Here is a 17,478-nt window from a genome sequence, read left to right on the forward strand (position 1 = left end):
CAGGGCGCGCCGCCCGGCCGACAAGAGGCTTCTTATCCCGGCAGGCACTGCGCTCACGCAGGCGGTAGTGCTGCTGCTCTTCTCTTGCGAGACCCTCTGGGAGTCGTAGTCTTCGGGTCCACGGCAGGCCTGGAGCGAGATTTGTGGCCATCGCGATGTGCGAGCGGGTGGTTGCCGCGATACAGCGGCGCTGTCTGCGGGCTAATGGCTGCTGAGGGGCGCGGTGAGGGGACAGGGCCCCCTGGGCGGTCGGGGTGCTGGCTCTGCTCTGCTGTGCGGCTAGGATGGGCTCCTGCGGGAGTGGGAAAAGTTGCCGGGGTTTGTCAGGAATAGCGCAGTTCGGGATCGCCGTAGTGACGGGCGATAGCTTACGGACCCTGTGTAGATAACCCCAATGAGTATTTGCAGCAGTTGCTCGCTTCCATGTTGTTTCATTAAAGATTTTCATTCAGATATTGAAACAATAAATGCCACAGGGATAAGCTGAGGGCTCACTAAGCGCTGGAAATATCCCGCTGCCTCAGCTTGCCCATGGACGTTGCGTGGTCCATCCCGAGCCCTGCCGCTGTGTTGTACCATCCAGTAGGAAAGTACTTTGCAGGTTGCTAATGAAACCAAAAACAACCCCCCTCTAACATTCGAGTAGGAGTTATGCTTTAAAGAGGCGGTCTCTCACAGTTTTAAGGATCTTGTGCAAATCAAGGGATGAATTTTCTTCTTAGCAGAGAGACGTTAAAAAGGAAACGAATATGGCCAGCAGTAACAGACCTCCCACAGCTCGTTCTGCTTCAAGAGCAGGAGTAGGGCAGAACTCTTCATCAAGGCCTGCCTCTGCATCGAGACCTGCGTCTGCATCAAGGACTCCGTCAGGAGGCAGAATAGGAACAGCGGTATGTTAGAAAATATTAAAAATTAACATATTATTAATTTTGATCTATTTAGATTTTTTGTCCCTTTTTAAAAAAAAAGTCTTAATTTTTTTAGTAGTACCATGACTGGAGTGAGGAGAAGGTTTTTTTAATGAAGAATTTACGATTTCAGTTTTATATAAAGTTTTTCTAACCTTGTTTGGAGGGGGTCAGGAACATCCAGCATCCCGAGTTCACCTGGGAGACCTAAATAGCATTAATGTTGCAGATAGATAGAACAGTGAACAGCTGCTCAAAGGTAATCCCTTACCTTCTACAGCCTATGTTCCCTTGAAGTCTTACTTCCCTGAAGAGATGCAAATGCTAAAAAATTCCTACAAAAGAGTATAGAGACTAACTGAAGTTTTGAACTGCTTTGGCAACTGCTTAAGGATAATAAAGTAATAATTCAGACTTTGTAGGTTTTTCATTTGTTTTTTTTAATAGATGCCTCCTAATACAGCAAGACCCAGTTCTCGTAGTGGTTCTTTGACTCCTGGAGGAGTTTTACCGTCTCAGATTAAAGTTGCAGACCGTCCAGTGACTCAACAGGGATTAAGTGGAATAAAAACTGCAATGAAAGGTATTTTAAACTAAAAATAGCCCTCAAGATGTCTGCAAACATTTTGAAAGAATATTTAGTTTTTTAAAGAAAAGCTTTACATCATTGTATAAATTGCAGAGTGAAGAGCTGTGATTAAAAAGAACAGCAAAAAGAAAGAGTAATTAAAATACTCCTCTTTCTGTCATTACTCTTGGCAGCCAAAGAACATAAACATTTTTCTATAAATGACCTGTCTTTAAAAATAATTCAAAAGAATAGAACAAGGTAACTGTGTTTTCTTCCATCACTACAGAATACTTAAAGTACTCTATTATGTAGTAACTGTACATTTGTGTTAGTAATGTTTATCTTCAGAGCAGTCTAAAAATTACCTTTTAAAAAATTAGGTAACTATTTGAGAACACTAAAAGATATTAGGTGTAAATTTTTTTAATGTAAATTTTGCAGATTGTTTTCCTTACTTGAAGTTCATCTAAATTAGGATTTTTTTAAACAAAGTATCATATTACTCTCTTTTATCAGGTCCTCAAAGACAGATAAAGGATAAAACATACTACCTTGGGGTGCTGAGGTACGTCTTAACAACCCATTTAATGGTCTGCTCCCTTTCAGACGCAGTGTTGAAGCTCGACAATAGCATGCAATAAGTGGTGTTCATATATAATGAAGTTTTGTAAGAGTGCTGCTCTAAGAGTGAAGGTTATTTTGCATATAGATATTATGTAGGAAGAAAGGAAGTAGATTCCCTGGAGGTTTTGTTGTTAGACTTGCTAGGTTAAATGCTCTCTCAGAGCATTAGTAAGCGGAGGGTCAGTGATTCTGAACTTCTACCTCCAAACTTTGTTAGGTCTGATAGCTCCATTTGTCAGAAGTAGCATTGCAAGCTAAACATTTTTATTGTACATTTCAAATGGTTTACTTGGATTATACATGCAACTAGCAATGAAAAGGCAAGATCTTGTGCAAACTGTTGCATGCAGGATTTTATCAGAGGCTCATATTACAGTTTTGAATAATTAGTCCTAAAAAATTTCATTTTAAATATGGATGTTACCCATATTCTGTGAAATTGTACTGTATTTTTTTTCTTTCCACACCTGTTTTACCAGCAAAGACAAAAAGCTAATTAAAACACTTTATTTCATACCAAGGTTTTGCACCAACTACTTAGGACATTTTCTGATATGACCATTTTCATTTTTTCCACACTTAACTCTTCTTAGAAATGCTGAGTTGCATACCAATTGCAGAGATACCAATTGCAAATCTCCTACAATAAAATATATTTACTGTTCTAGCTGTGCTTTAGTTGTACATACAAATGTTAATGATTCTTTTTTCTTTATTTTTTTCAGAAGTAAAACAAATGAACTTACAACAGAAATTAACAAGCTGCAGGAAGAAGTAGAAATGTACAAGCAAGAGAAATCTGTCTATTTGTCCTTTGAAAAACGGTGAGATGTATTACAGCTAACGCAGTGCTGACTTTCTAAGTCACAAAACTATTTTTAAGTATTGGACATTCCTTGATTCAAGGAATCAGTGAATATTTTTATTTTAATAATTTTATTTTTATATATACAAATGTTACCATTTGAAGTTTGACTTTTTGTCTCATATTTAGGGCAGAGACTTTAGCTGGTGAAATCAAAAATCTTCAAGGTCAACTAGCAGACTACAACACGGTATGCTTCTGTCAAATTTTGATACTGAATGCTCCCATTTATTTTCTTGCTTACTTTATACTGCTTTTGCTTTATTCCAAAGAATTTTTTGACATTTCTATGTAAAAATATACTGGTTAATACTGCCTTTATTCAGTTATTGGAAAGGAAAGAAGCGGAAACAGAGGAGGACAACAAAAAGTATACTATAAAATTAGGAGAAGTATCTGCATATGAATTTAAGAAATCGGTACTGTGTATGTATTTCAATGCTTAGAACAGCGACATATAATGATGATTAATTCTGAAAATAGCGCATGACCTATTCAGATTCCTAAATGATGTTTTTTCCATTTGTAATAACCAAAATTTGCTGTGTTTTCATGAACCCTTTGATTTATTTTTTTTAAAGGAGAGCAGTAACAGGTTGGAATTCTGTCTTGTTTCAGGTTGCGGATATGCTTAACACCAGTACAGATATGGCCGAAATGATCCGTGATTACAATATGGTAAGAATTAGGATATTTTCTCTGCTGTAATAGTGAAATGATGTGTTACTTTCTTGGTGCTTTGAATGTGTGACATAGCTAAAAAAACATAACCCTGATTTGAAGTGTAACCTTTTTTTTTCCAGTTAAATTGATCATAATGCTGGCAACATGTTAGCAGTAAGACAATTGCCTGAACTTTTGTGTTAACAGCTCCACGATAGTTTTCCATGATTTAAATTTGAGAAGGGTGTTATCCCAACCCAAATGATGAGTGTTAAAATATCTTTTTTATATTTTTTATTTTTTGGGAGCACAGAACACTAGTCTTAGGAGAGGCAAATTTAAGCAGACTCCACTGCCTTGTAAAGCTTCCTGGTTTTCTGGACATTAAGTTATCTTTTTTTTTTTTTTTTTTCCCAGCCTTTTAAATGTCTCCACTGTAAAAAATATTGAATATGTCTCTGATATAGCCACCACAAAATTGAAGAGTTTTGTTCTTACTTTGCTTTTCTTACTTATTTTCTAACACATCCTCCAAGTGTTAAGGCCTGAATGGCATTATGTATATTTTATTTGTTATGATCAATTTGTCCATGAACAGAAGAAATCACTTTCAGCAAAGGTTATTTTGGTAAGTTGAAAAATGACCTGAATATTTCCTGGTCAAAGCAACTTTTTTTTGCTTGAATTTGATTTAATGATAAAGATACAATGTCTGTGTCATGAAGAGAAGAATACTTTTCATCCCATCTGTGTAGTTTTATACAGTATATTACTAAGTGTTTCAGGAATAGATTCCACAGAAATAGGAAGTGAATCTGTTTCTTTGGAAGTATTTGAAAGATGCTGTATTTAGGGATGTGATTTAATGGTGTTGAGTTTAGCTTTGGACTTCATGATCTTAAGAGGTATTTTCCAACCTATATGATTCCATGATTTATTACAAACTTGATTGTATTTCAGTTTGGTTTGGTTTTTTTTTTTAGTTAAAGGTTCAGAATGACCGAGAGGCTCAGAGTATAGATAAAATTTTCACAGAAAGACAAACGTAAGTACATTAAGTGTTTGTTTCTCATCTTTGAATAACTCAACTTCTCATAACTCAGCTTGGGAAAATGGAGGTGTTACCCATTACCCTAACAGTGCAATGCGTATTACTAGTGAGACCAGAACAATTTCAAGATGATACGTTAGTGCCAGGTTGCAGCTGGAATTCCTAGTGTTAAACTCTAGTTGCTCCTCTGAAGATAATTACCATACCATCCAGGAAGAGTTAGCTGGCAGTGGAGACTCCTGTCTTTTGGCAACCCCTGCTGTCAAATTCTGGGAGTTTTGTTGTGGAGTAGCAGAGGGGAGAAAGCAAGCAGGAGTGGGAACTAGACCTTTGCCTGGCTAGTAAAGTAGGGTTGTATAGAGGGAAAGATGAGGCTAGTGACATGCTTGCAATAAGAATTTGTAGACTATGAGAATGGCTTTTGTAGTGATAGGCTCAGAGGGTGAGTTTTTGAGATAGTTAATTTAGGCATAAGAGGTGCAGGAGAAAACTGTGTGATCATGATTGTTGCCAGTGAGAGCAATCTCTGCAGTGAGATTTTATATACCAATAAGCACTCCAAAGCAACCAATCTGCTGGTTAATAATGTCACATTGCACTAATACTGTAGTTTTCAACAACTCACAAATGTCTGTTCTACCTTGTATGCATTTTTAAGTGTTAAGAAAATATGAAGAGAAAATATTTGATTCAGTAGTGGTGCAGTAAGGGTAATTTATTGTTGTACTGTACATAAACATTTTTGGGAATAAAGCAGTTGGTCTTTCTTGCTCTGCTAATTTGGGTAAAAAAATACCCAAATGCCCCATTCTCTGATTGTGTTAGTTTTACCTAATAGACTGCAGAGCTGTTACAGCATTGATTTGGAGCCAGCCCTCAGTCTAGCTGTGGACTGCTTCAACATTTTAGAGAAATTATTTTTCTCGTCTAGACTTCTTCACAATGAAACCATTAATGATTATGCCAACTTCACCTGCTACTTTGTTCATGTTAAACAATATACATTAAGCCCACCAACTTAAGTAGTCAAATACGTTTTTATAAAAAGTGTATTATGAGCATTTTTTGCATGTTTTGGAGTATTTGTTGTCCCAATAATGCATGCATATCACTCCATTATTAACTTAATGATTGATGTAGCAAAATCTTATTATGAATTTGGCAAGATGAAAGGAGATAGGCTGCATAACTTCATTCTGTGTTACATCTAATAAAGCATAAAATGGAAGTAGAAGTGTACACCTTTTTGAAATGTCAGTTCAGCATCTGTTGTTTAACACATTAACGCTTCTCGTTTATATAAATATCTATGTATTTATCCTCAATAAATCCATCTTCTTCATCTCCACATGCATGAACTTTCTCAAATATTACAATGGGTTCTTCATTGCTTGTACCCGATCCTGAAGGAGAAGGGCTCATGTCTGCTGAGAACTCCTGTTCAAATATCTCTGTGTCATTTTCTTCCAGACGATGGTGACGGTAGCTGATCACATAGTGATACCATGCCGGGCATTTTACAGCAGTAAAAATCAGGAGTGTAGTGCCTAGGACAAAGCCTAGGACACCCGCTAGGAAGGTCCAACTTTTGCCGACAAGTGGTAACTCTTAAAAAACAGGAAAAAAAAGAAAAGTAATCTTCGTGAGAAATACTAGCAAGAACTCAAGTATGATTTTTTTTCTTCATAGTTAAATGGAGAACTCACAAAGTAAACATTGATAGGAAGATTACTGTCTCCAAAACTTAGTAGAATGTTGTTGTTGTGTTGTTATGGAGTCAGTAACATCACAGAGACTAATAATGTATGTGCATCTCATATTTCATAGCATAAATCTACCTCATATTTTTATAAAAAATAATTGTTTCAAAGTCTATTTCAAAGATAAAACTCTGGGGACATATAAAAGATAAAAATAATAAATGCATAGAAAAGATTTTTTTTTTTACCGAAAGTTAAATTCCAAGATGAGCCTTAGGAAAAAATAATCATTCATTTGCTTCAAATTCTGTTTCCCGGGCTTTACTTTTTGTAGGGTGATAATGTCTGAACCATGAAATGTCATGTCTTTTTTTTGGCATATCCTTTCAGTTGTGTTTCTTTTATAATAAAAATTTCAGTAAACTGTAGTTTCCAGTAGTCTCTATCTAGAATCAGGTTTTATGTGCTGGCCAGTATCCTAAATAAATTATAAAGTGCTTCAGCTAAAGAAACATGACGCAGTGGTAGCTTGTAATTTGCATATATATCTGTAGATAATTTTCTTGCTTTAGCCAGAAGAAAGAAGTAAAGGATTTCAGGATAGAAAAGTTAACTGGCATGTGGGATTAACATTGAAAGGTAAAGAAAGGTGAGGAGACTATCACTGGCATTTCCAAAGAATCCTTTATACTGGACACAGTTAGGACGGGAGTAAAATCTTTAAGTTCATGCTATCACAATTTTAGGACAACAACTACATCTAGAAAGTAGTTAGTTTGGAAAAAGCAATTTTTTTTAAAAGTTGCTTCCCTAGTTCTATTAGGAAGAGATCTAGACAGTTATCTGAATTTTACAGCTTTGAAATTTCATCATCATTTTTTAGTACCATTTGAGAATTGTGGGGCTTATATGTTTTGAACATTTACTCAGTAGACCTTAACATTCACTGTAATGTGTGTGACTGTCTACCAGAATGTGGAAATATGCTTGTTCTGTAGCCCTGGCTTTTATGGAAAACTCAGAGTGTACTAGGAATGCAAAACATTATAAAGTCATGGTACAGCAAATCAAACAGCTCATAAGCAGTAAAGTGAAATACTTGTGTATTACCTGCACGAGTTCCATTGTTTCCAGTGATGTTGTTTGGACTCAGAGCTGTTATTAAGGCACTACTTCTGAGATTAGCAGCAGGAGTGGAAGTTACAGTGTTTTCTAAAGAAGTCTTTTCAATTTTGCAGTCAGCTGTTTGGATAGCTGCCATCTTGATGGAGATTTTTTCCACCGTGTTTGAGAATGTACATGTAGTGTTGCTTTCATTTTCTGTGAATATGAGCAGTGAAAAGGTTATGAGATGCTGGTATTTTTTGGCACTCTAATCTAAAAAATTGCATGGATAGCTATTATATTACTGCATAATGTGGGTAAATTGATGGTGGATTTTATCCACATCGGAAAAAAAATGAACGGAAAAGTTATTTGTTGTAAAAAAATATGAAATGCTGCTCCTACCAAAACTTACCCAATGTCACATTGGAGGCAGTTAGCCATATCTGTAAGTCAAGAAGGTCACAGGAGCAGATCCATGGATTTCCGGCTAAAACAATTTTAATTGGTTTAAAAGATGATTGTATATGAAAATATTTCAGAAAATTATACTGTAGATCTAAAACTGTCAGGCTTTCTAGAGAACTAAAGGTATCTGAATCCAGTTGAGCAATCATGTTATAGGATAGATTCAACACTGAGAGTTGATTTAATCCTGCAAATGCTGCTTTATGAACTGTGTTAATACAGTTATTGCTAATATCCAGAATTGTGAGATTTTTCAGATTGTAGAAGCTGTTATTGTTCAGTACAGTAATGTTGTTTTCATTCAGATGAAGTTCAGTGAGGTTAATATAACGTCCAAGAATCTCTTTGTCACGATCTTCTAAAGTGATTTTATTGTTTTTGAGGCTTAATTTAGTAACATTTTGAAAAAGATTGAGGGGGATACTGAAGAGGTTCTTTCCAGACTCCTCACAAGCAACCTGTTGAAAAAAAGACAATGACAACAATTAAATACTGTAGAAAAGTCTACTAATGAAGGTGTCTTAGTGAGGACTGTTAAAGGGAAGAGAAAACTCTTTTCTATTTTTTTAATGCTGTCACTTTAAAAGAAGTTATATTGCTCTTCATGAAATTTTATTTACATCTTTCTTAATTGACTTATGATCTGGTGATACAGTGGAATGAATCCTCCTAGTGTCCAGAGACATGATGTTCCAGAACACTTAGTGCTGATCTCTGTGTTTCGATCCATGGGTCTTTATGGGATAGTCATCCAAAATGTAACTGGTTACACTTTGGCATAACATTTTAGAATTAATATGTGGAATTAATTTTCTGTTGAGTAAAAAAATAATTCCTTTCCTGTATAATCTGGAAAGAAGGTGTCATAGAGGAAGTTTATTCAAGATTGCAAATTAATTCAAATATGCCTTCTAAAATGTATATATTTTTAAAACATCTACTTACTCTTAATTTAAAATAACATCCTTATAGTCGACCTTCAACAAAACATTTATTGTATATGTATTTGCTATATCGCTAAACTTCATTTTGGTTTCCTGTGTTAAAGTTTAGTTTAGCTACAGTCTTTTCTGATTTGAGTCTCTGCTCTCAATACCTTGAAATATTTTTGTTTTCTGAAAAGAGTACATTTATTTATATATGTAAAGAGGCATTCCTGTTGTCCAGAAGAATTTGAGATACGAAATCATCTCATCATCATGTTTCAGTGTTGTTCACCCACTTAGAGTAACTACCATCAGTTAATTGTCCATTACACGGAAAATCACTTTCTGCTTGCATTTATAATGCTAACCACAGGTTTATGCACAGAATCACGAACGGGATGGGTTTGCTGTGGAATGCATCTCAACCTGCTTTATTTTCCAAGCATCAGTCTCATTACATGGTTGGGAGAGTAGGAAGATGCCAGCAGCTCACATCCTCAGTAGCAACCACAGAATGTGATCTTACAACATACTTTGAAGGTTTTTTGATGAATCACGAAAAGCAAAAGCATATAGGCAGTAGTTCTATCCAACCACTATACCTTTGGCTAAAACAATGTTTGCTTATTTTGAATGCAATACCTGCTTGTAAGCCTTAAAATACAATACACGGAGCTCCATTTTTAAACTCAGAACTTCCTAATATCTTGCTGGATATACTTTTCTGCAGCTCAGGGGAGTTATTCTAGCCAAGCTTTAATACATAGACCATTGTTCTATTTGTCCTTGCTTTCTACATCTTGTATAACTTTTCTGCTGACAAATCTTAGGGCTACCACTTAGCTCTAATTGCACTTTGCTGTTTCTGAGGCCTGCTTTTTGCAGCTTTCCCAAAACCCTCTGATTTTTAAGGATTCCCACATTTTTGTATTTCTTTCTTTAAAATTTTTGTGTTTATGAAACAGTTTTTAAAATGCCTTCTGCTTCAAGTGTATCTTTCAAAAATATGGGTAGTTCAGATCGATGTAAAACTTACAGTTTGGGAAGTAATGTTGCAGTCAGCAGTGACTGGATTCAAAAACAGTGTTCCAGCCCAGATCACAAGCCAATAGAGTTTCATGTTTGGAACCTAGTGAAAAACATATCAAGACCAGAATTACCAGTGTCTCCTGTAGTGGTAGTTTAACAAATTAGTAGATACAGTTGTTTCAATGATAGTTTAATAAATTTTGTTCTACGTAAATACTTTGTAATGTAAAATTAGGTGAAAAAACAGGAGTTATGAGAATTAGTGAATTCAGCTTTCACTTAATTGTTCCAATCCTAAAATCCAGTGTTCAGACTGTATCCACAAATAGAAAAGTGAGTGGTTAGACAAGTTAATAGAGAAAAATATCATACATGTATAAAACAAACAGGGAGGTCTCTACTCGTTAATATCCCTGTTAAAGCAATTTTGGGTACTGGAGGACCATGATTGGAGTAAACTGCAGAAAGTATTGATGTTTGCATGTTCTCCCTTATGCAATTTCTCTTGTTCTTTTGACAGAGGCATAGTACTCTACTAGACAATTGTTGGTCTGTCCAGTCAGATTTCTTTTATGTTTTTATGTAAGTTACTAAGCATTTTTATGAATTTTTAATTAGAAGATCAATGTTTTAATCTCTTTATAGCCCACAATATAACCTATAATATGACATAAACCTGGGCTTGTCTATTATGAAGGTATAGTTGCTCTGAACTTTGGAACCAAGTAAACATGGTTCAGTCTCTAGTGATGGAGTTCTTGTACAGATTCAAGCCTTATTTTTTGAAAGTTAGGAAAGGTCCTACAAATGGTACTTACTGTGGCAATGAACACCTCTCAAAGAAAGTCTCTTAGTCATTGCCTTTGAATCAGATACTGTTTGCAGTATCTGTTCATTCTGACCAGAAATGTTGCATCATGTCTGTGAGATGTTAAGCTAGTACCTGTTTATGCCACACTTGAATGACAATGTTATGTAAAAGGTAGTGAACTTTTAATTTTTTCAAGTTTTTCTTAAGCATCTGAAAAGATAGGGTGTCAAGTTAATATCTCCTTGCCAAATTTCTATCTTCCAAAGTAATAGAAACCTGAAAGGTAAAGTGTAAGATACTTGTTTCAAGTGAACTGTACAGAGCTTCTCTGAATTTAACAGAGAAGAGTGGGGGAAGTTAGGTGAGGAAATTTAATTGCACAAACAATGCTAAATATAGGCAGCTTGTCAGATTTTCAAAACCTCCACCTGTCCTTAAAATGAGTACTGGGAGGCCTTTGCTGATCATAATGAAACAAATGAGGTCATAGAGCAAACTGGTAAAGTCTATTTGATAACTTCTATATATTTGCATGTCAGAGGATTGACCTCATTCACCTAACTGAATGAACCTGGAGATTTCATAACTTCTTAGAAAGAAGAGGAAGATAAATGCCACTTACAATGCTCTGATCCACTGTGTATTTCTGCTTCTGTCAGAAACTTAACACTAAATATAAAAAGAGTTTATAAACCTTTTGCCATTTAGCCATTATCCGTGGCAGGGATGGTGGGTGCTAGCAGCAGTAGCAGCCCCTGTGGGATTAGGTTCTGTATTAGGTTTTGTACTTGTCAGTGGTGATACTTGTGACCTGCATATTTTTTTAACCAGTTTGTGTATTGTTAGTGAAACACATGATGCGCTTTGAGAACTCTCAAAATGACCGTTTTAACATCTGGATTTTGCAGTGTATTTGGACTTTGAAGATACAGCTTGCTAGATGTTCAGAGACAGAGCAGGTCTTAACCTGGCAATTTATAAATATAAATTAATACTATCATTGAAGTTTTCAGATTGCAAGACAAGAGCTATCTTAAATAGAATGGGAAAATATATTAAATATTGGATTTAATGTTAATCTGTAAGTTAATAACAACCAAGTTGAAAATTTAAGCTGTACATATGTCTAAATCGAAAACATAACTAGCTCTTACTTAGTTTCTGCTGAAAACATAATAATTTCTTACAAATGTGACTGCTTACATTTTACGTGTGTGAATCTGTAACATCAGTAAAAGAACAGGAAAGCACCTGTAAATTTATTTGCAGCTTAGCATTTTACTAGAACCAGATTTCGTGAGCTGCTCTTTAAACTAACTCCTTTGGAAAGATACTTAGTCTGGCAATACACTGGCAATATATTGGTAGTACTTTGATATTTCCTTGTAATCAGAAGTGCTTTCTTAAAAATTTCCATTCGAGAACTTTGAAAATTATATAATTTAAAAATAATGTAAGGATTTTTGTTTTTCTGGGGAGGTAATTGAGTTTATATAACCAGTCTGGTTTTCAGAGTCTGCTCCCCAGCTTTCCAATGGAGTAGAATTTACTTAACAACTCAGCATGTCCAAGGTTCATGCTAATTCCTGAAATTTTCATGTACCTTGAGATGTGTTTGCTTCCAGTCTAGCAACAAAGTTACAGTAATAAATCTTTGCCTGGATTTTAAATTAGACATGCCAAGTGTCTTACCTTTCTGTTGCTTCTTAGAGGTATCATATGTACACATGTGTAGATTTTTCAGTGCACTGACAAGAAATAACATGGTGAAACAGCACTTTGTTTTCCTTCAACCTTTGTACCTGATGAATAACCAGGCAGTGTAAAAAAATAATAAACCTAGAAAATCCTTAGCAAAAGATTGACTAAGTTGAGCAACTTCTTATGATCATCTTGGATTTAATTGGATCAGCAGCCAATAGAAAAGTCTAATTGTAATGTGGTGAAGTGTCAAGTTCCAGATCATAGAGGAAGCAGTGAGTTTAAATGTCAGAGATCATTTACAAGCAAGTTGAGTTATAATCAATTAAAGAAATACTGGAGACCAAAAAAGACTTGCATTTTTAATTTGATCATTCATCGAATGAAGAAAATGTCAGGATATTTACATACCAAAGTAAAGCTTCCTAGTAGCTAGTTAACTCTGTGTTATTTCTTGTATTTTGTAAACATCATTGTCACAGGAACTTCAGGGTGATACATAAAGCTTGCTATTTACAAAGAATTACATGCACTGTAAGGATGTCTGCAATAAGGGCTGTTCTAAAAACAAATCATGCTTGCTCTGCTCTGGAGTGAATGTTTATGTACAGGCTGAAAAAAGGGATTATATTGATATATATAAGTTGTTGTGTCCTATAAGTTTTTGCTTCCATTAGTGCTCATTCTGTCCAATGCATACCACCAAACTACAGAACTACATTCCTCTCCAATATGTGTCTGTATAAATTGTTTTACTTCACTGTGTGTTTGTTGTTACTGGCACTTTCGTTTTGCATAATATCTCAAAACATTCTACAATTTTTCCAAGCCTCATCCCTGATTCAACTTCATCCAGTGTCCAAATTACTTCTGGTGATGGATTGTGTTTCTATGACAACCATTGCTGATTTTTTTAATTGCCTCTTGAAAAATTGCTAAGTTGCAGCCTCTACTCAGAAGGTTCCTGCCACAGAAGATGCATCACATTAAGTCAGACATTTCTAGTCTCAAGGACATGCTGGATCATCTTGAAATATTTAGCCAGGAGTCCATATGAAGTAAGGAAAATAGAATTGCTTCATGTAAAAAGACTATGCTGTAATGTGTCCACACACAGTTTAAATAGAGGGGACTGGAAAAGTAGGTTTCTTTCCTTGTCCTCTGTTGCACACTTTAAATCTCAGGCATAGATGAGGGAAATCCCATAGAGCTTGGAGACACCGTTGCCCTCAAGGGTGGTACTGTTATACATGTAGCAAGCTATCCTCACTCTTTTGAAGGTTCCAGTGATCTCCAGGAGAGGCACCGTGTATGTATTTAAATACAAGCTCTGTCTAAGCAGTGTCTCCAGGAGAACTACTTTTAGAGTAGAAATTTCTTCTGAATATCAGCACTCTTAGCATTTTATTGAATTTTTTACTGCACTTTCTCTGTTTTCTTTCTTTCATGTCTGCACTTGGGCTTGATCTGAGAGACACTGTCACTGCTGAGACCTTGCAACATGCTGAGACCAGCATTCATAGGCCTACTAAGGCATGAGGAGCATTCAGTAAAGAAGTAACACAAAAGCTCCCTGACAGCTCCTAGCTCCATGCCTTCCGAAAGGTCTTGGATTTACTAGCTTAAAAACTAGCTCCTTTTTCAACTACCAGATGTAACATAATTAACCACTTACAAACTGGTGGACTTGCTGTGAGAGCCTCAAATTTTGAATGGGTCTGAATAAATCGGGTTTTGTCTCAAGAGGGTATTAAATTTAATGTTATATTACAATCATCTGGTGTTTCTTATGCAGTCCCAGTGTACTCCAAATTTGCCATACTGAGTGGAAGATCGTAACTTTGGTTTGTTTCATCATCATCAGGTCCAAAGCATTTTTGCGGCATATTCGGCTAACCTGACAGAATTTCTACATATTATCCTCAGTTTCCTGGAGATTATGGATCTTTCTTGGAAGCTAGTTGGAAGTGGTTACATTTTTGATACTCTTTTGGGAATTCATTATAAGTGATGAAAACTGTGGGGAAAGGCTTAGGGAACTGCCATTATTTCATCTCCAGAAGAGAGGCTTAGTGGGTATTTTATCAAAGTAAATACCTGATGGCCAGAGGTTGGGAACATGGAACTGCTCTCAGTGATGCCTAAGGGCAGGATGAAGGACAATGACCACATATTAGAGAACAGGAAAGTCCATTTAAGTATCAGGAAAAACTCTTCCATTTGTAAGAATGAACAAACATCGAAGCATTGCCTAAACAGGTTGTGATGTATCGGTCCTTCAAGATACTGTAAACCTGAAAAAGATGCTGACACATTGTGCTCTAGGTGACTGTGCTTCCAAGAGTGCACAGATTGGGCAAACAACCTTCAGAAGTCCATTCCAATGTCAATTCTACTCAACTTCTACAATATTTTCGTTATTTCCTTACCCTGAGATTATCATTGTGCAGTTCCATTGTTTTACATCATCTCTTCAACTCAAAAAACATTTTTTTTCTGCTGTCTTTGATCCAGTAGTGTCAGTTACGCAATTTGCAACTTGTCACCTTGCAACTCAGGAAAGGTTAATGAAAAAGAGAAGGAAAATCCTGAAGGAAGGTGTTTGGCTGATTTTGTCATTCTTAACAGGAGGAATCACTCTGGAAACATACAAACTGTTAAAGCAATCTTTCATGAACAGTGAAGAGTACTAAGGTACACTCTTCAGCATCTCAGGAGAGTTGGGGTTTTTTTGGTTTTTTTTAAATTTTCTTTAAGTATGTTCTCAAGTTGATGGTCTGCCTTTCAGGAATTTCATATCAATTACTAGGTTTATCATAAAAGAGTGAGAACAATTCTTTATATGTTCTTTAAATCAGCTAAGACAGTTGCTTGTAGCTCACTGTAGCTAGAATAGTAAAGTTTTTATATTTGCAAACTAACCATTTTCTAACAAGATTAAAGTCCTCAATCAAAAATGAAAAAAATGCCTAATTTCTTAGTTAATGTAGTTAAACAGTAGTTAAACAACTACACAGCTCAGACCTCTGCTATCACTCTCCATTCTAAAGGAATGAAATATTCTTTGCAAAGAGTAGTCTGTTCATCATCATCATGTGGTGCTGTCAGGTCCTGCTATCTTTATAATATGTTTCCTTAATGTGCATTCACAAATTGTATATCAGCTTCCTTGTTTCAAACTGCCTGTTTTTACTCTAGAAATTCACAGATTGAGAGGGAGTACCATACTTTTGCCAGTGTTGAGACCAATGCAGATAGACATTGTGGGAATGTTGGAAAACACCATGTGGGTATTATAAAAGCAGTGAATTCTTCATATTCTCTATATTTCATGAAAGTATGTATAGCTGATTCAGCTCCAAGAGGATTAGGTGCAAGTTGGTAACTCGTTTTTATAGAGTCTTTTTTGTGTTACACTGAGCACTTCAGTGAGGCTGAATACTGGAGTTTGAAATGAGTGCTTGCAAGATATATTATCCATTATATTTTTGGTAAAAGTTACAAAAACATTATATTTCTACAGCATAGAAAAGTTAAATCAAGGTGTGGAAGAAGAGATTGAGCATGAAAAGGTTTTGGCAGATGACATATTGAAAGATATGTCGCAGGAAAATCAAGCTAAATATCTGGAGATGAAAGCTGCTAATGAAAAACTCTCCCAGGTTGGTTTGTTTCATTATGCTTACCTAAATTATTTCTTAAACTTGTTTCATTTGGTTTAGATAAAATTTAAGTAGTAAAGTGGTTAACAACAGAGTAATAGGATAAAAAAAGCTTGCTGGTATTTTAATAAATTTTAGAAGTACCTGGAAATAGAACAATTGACTCAGACCAAATATTTTACCTTCTTATATTTCATACTTTAGGAAGAAATAATGTTCACAATTTTCTGTGTAAATTTAGGGTTTGACATGCAGTTTTTAAAAGCCACTGCAATACTTAGATGTTTCATCATATGTAAAAAGCAAGCAAAAAGGAAAAATAACCCCAGCAATTTTTCTACTTGAGTAGAAAGTTTTCTTTTTGTGTACATTAGTGAATCTGACTAACTTTTTCTATTATTATTATTGTTATTATTTTTGTACGTCTGAATGTATCAGAGAGAGTAAGCTGGGCTTAATAAAATGATTGTTACTTCACTAATCCTTATGTTAACAACAAAAGTAACATTTCTAGGCTCTCTGAGATGGTCTTGTTCAAGTTATACAGTCTTAAAAGTTTCTATGCATAGTCTGTAGAGAAATGAGGTCAGTGTTTGCCATCTGTCTTAGAATGAGCTGAATCAGTAGTCTGAGCTTACCTGGTATGTTTCTGGACTTTGAAGAAACTGTCGTGGCTGGTTCAGATTTTAAAATTTCATTCTAACCTTCTGAAGTACAGATAGCAAGTTCCACCCACAGTACTGATTTTAAGAAAAAAATGGTAGAAAAGGTCAAACAATTTTTTGGGAGTAGCCGTACTGCAAATAATAATGATATGAATATTGGAAAAGTTGGATGCTGAAAGCAAATGTTTACTACATCTGAGTTATGTGAAGGAACTGGACAGAATCTTGCCATTCAAATTTTTAAGAGCAGCAATGGGAGGGTTTACAGCATTTGATACATACTAAGGTTTAGAGCAAAAAAGGTAGTTAATCAAATAGTAATTTTTATCTGAATTTTGTGTTTTGCTTCCTCTTTAGGAATTGGTTGTGCAACAGCAGGAATTGGAAGCACTAAATGTAAAGGAAGAGAGTCTAAGAGCTGTATGTATGACAACAAGTGGTCTCTGTACTAACCTTCCCTGAATGCTATTGTAAAGAATTATACAGTGAAAAAATACCTGTAATTTCTTTTGTTTAAATTTTTAGATACTCTAGGATCATGCTTCTAGTATGGGAAAGCAAACCTGCCTCTCTGGTTTCCAATAATAATTTCTAATAAGTTTTGGGTAAAAATGTCTTATTGAGAAGAACATTTTCATATTGGGCCTTTCATGAATAAAAGGATCTATGAGCTGAAGCATACAGTCAGAAAGTATAATTTTCAAATACTGCTAGATATTTTTCAGTCCTT

General features: G+C 35.5%; 2 protein-coding genes across 3 annotated transcripts in view; one reads left to right on the forward strand and one right to left on the reverse strand.

Moving 5' to 3' along the window:
- The first annotated feature begins 33 nt into the window (after positions 1-33).
- IFT74 (intraflagellar transport 74) overlaps positions 34-17,478 on the forward strand; it is a 40,874-nt gene continuing 23,429 nt past the window's right edge. The window contains exons 1-10 of one of the 2 annotated variants that reach the window (XM_033084884.2): positions 34-223; positions 723-890; positions 1,356-1,491; positions 1,996-2,044; positions 2,829-2,927; positions 3,098-3,158; positions 3,587-3,646; positions 4,615-4,676; positions 15,945-16,083; positions 17,106-17,168. In XM_033084884.2, the coding sequence (XP_032940775.1) occupies positions 750-890; positions 1,356-1,491; positions 1,996-2,044; positions 2,829-2,927; positions 3,098-3,158; positions 3,587-3,646; positions 4,615-4,676; positions 15,945-16,083; positions 17,106-17,168 (810 nt within the window). In that variant the 5' untranslated portion in view covers positions 34-223; positions 723-749. The remainder of the gene's footprint in view (positions 224-722; positions 891-1,355; positions 1,492-1,995; positions 2,045-2,828; positions 2,928-3,097; positions 3,159-3,586; positions 3,647-4,614; positions 4,677-15,944; positions 16,084-17,105; positions 17,169-17,478) is intronic. The other variant, XM_033084885.2, reaches the window with a different exon arrangement.
- On the reverse strand, positions 4,700-13,123 carry LRRC19 (leucine rich repeat containing 19). Its single transcript, XM_033084886.1, has 5 exons — positions 12,413-13,123; positions 9,917-10,009; positions 7,902-8,412; positions 7,493-7,702; positions 4,700-6,289 (listed from the first exon to the last, which is right to left on the reverse strand). Exons 1-5 carry the CDS (start codon positions 12,437-12,439, stop codon positions 5,964-5,966), a joined length of 1,167 nt encoding a protein of 388 aa, XP_032940777.1. The 5' UTR covers positions 12,440-13,123; the 3' UTR covers positions 4,700-5,963.

Source organism: Catharus ustulatus, chromosome Z (assembly GCF_009819885.2).
Source record: "Catharus ustulatus isolate bCatUst1 chromosome Z, bCatUst1.pri.v2, whole genome shotgun sequence".
In the NCBI taxonomy this organism is placed as follows: Eukaryota; Metazoa; Chordata; class Aves; order Passeriformes; family Turdidae; genus Catharus; species Catharus ustulatus.

What these genes read in the sequence shown, in the direction of transcription:
- LRRC19 (XM_033084886.1), bottom strand. Translation starts at nt 12,439, where the DNA reads ATGATACCTCTAAGAAGCAACAGAAAG. An exon ending in GCAACATTACTTCCCAAACT is followed by an intron (nt 8,413 to 9,916) that starts GTAAGTTTTACA and finishes TTTTTTCAACAG; the next exon opens with GTTGCTTGTGAGGAGTCTGG. An exon ending in AAACAATGGAACTCGTGCAG is followed by an intron (nt 6,290 to 7,492) that starts GTAATACACAAG and finishes CTGTTTTTTAAG; the next exon opens with AGTTACCACTTGTCGGCAAA.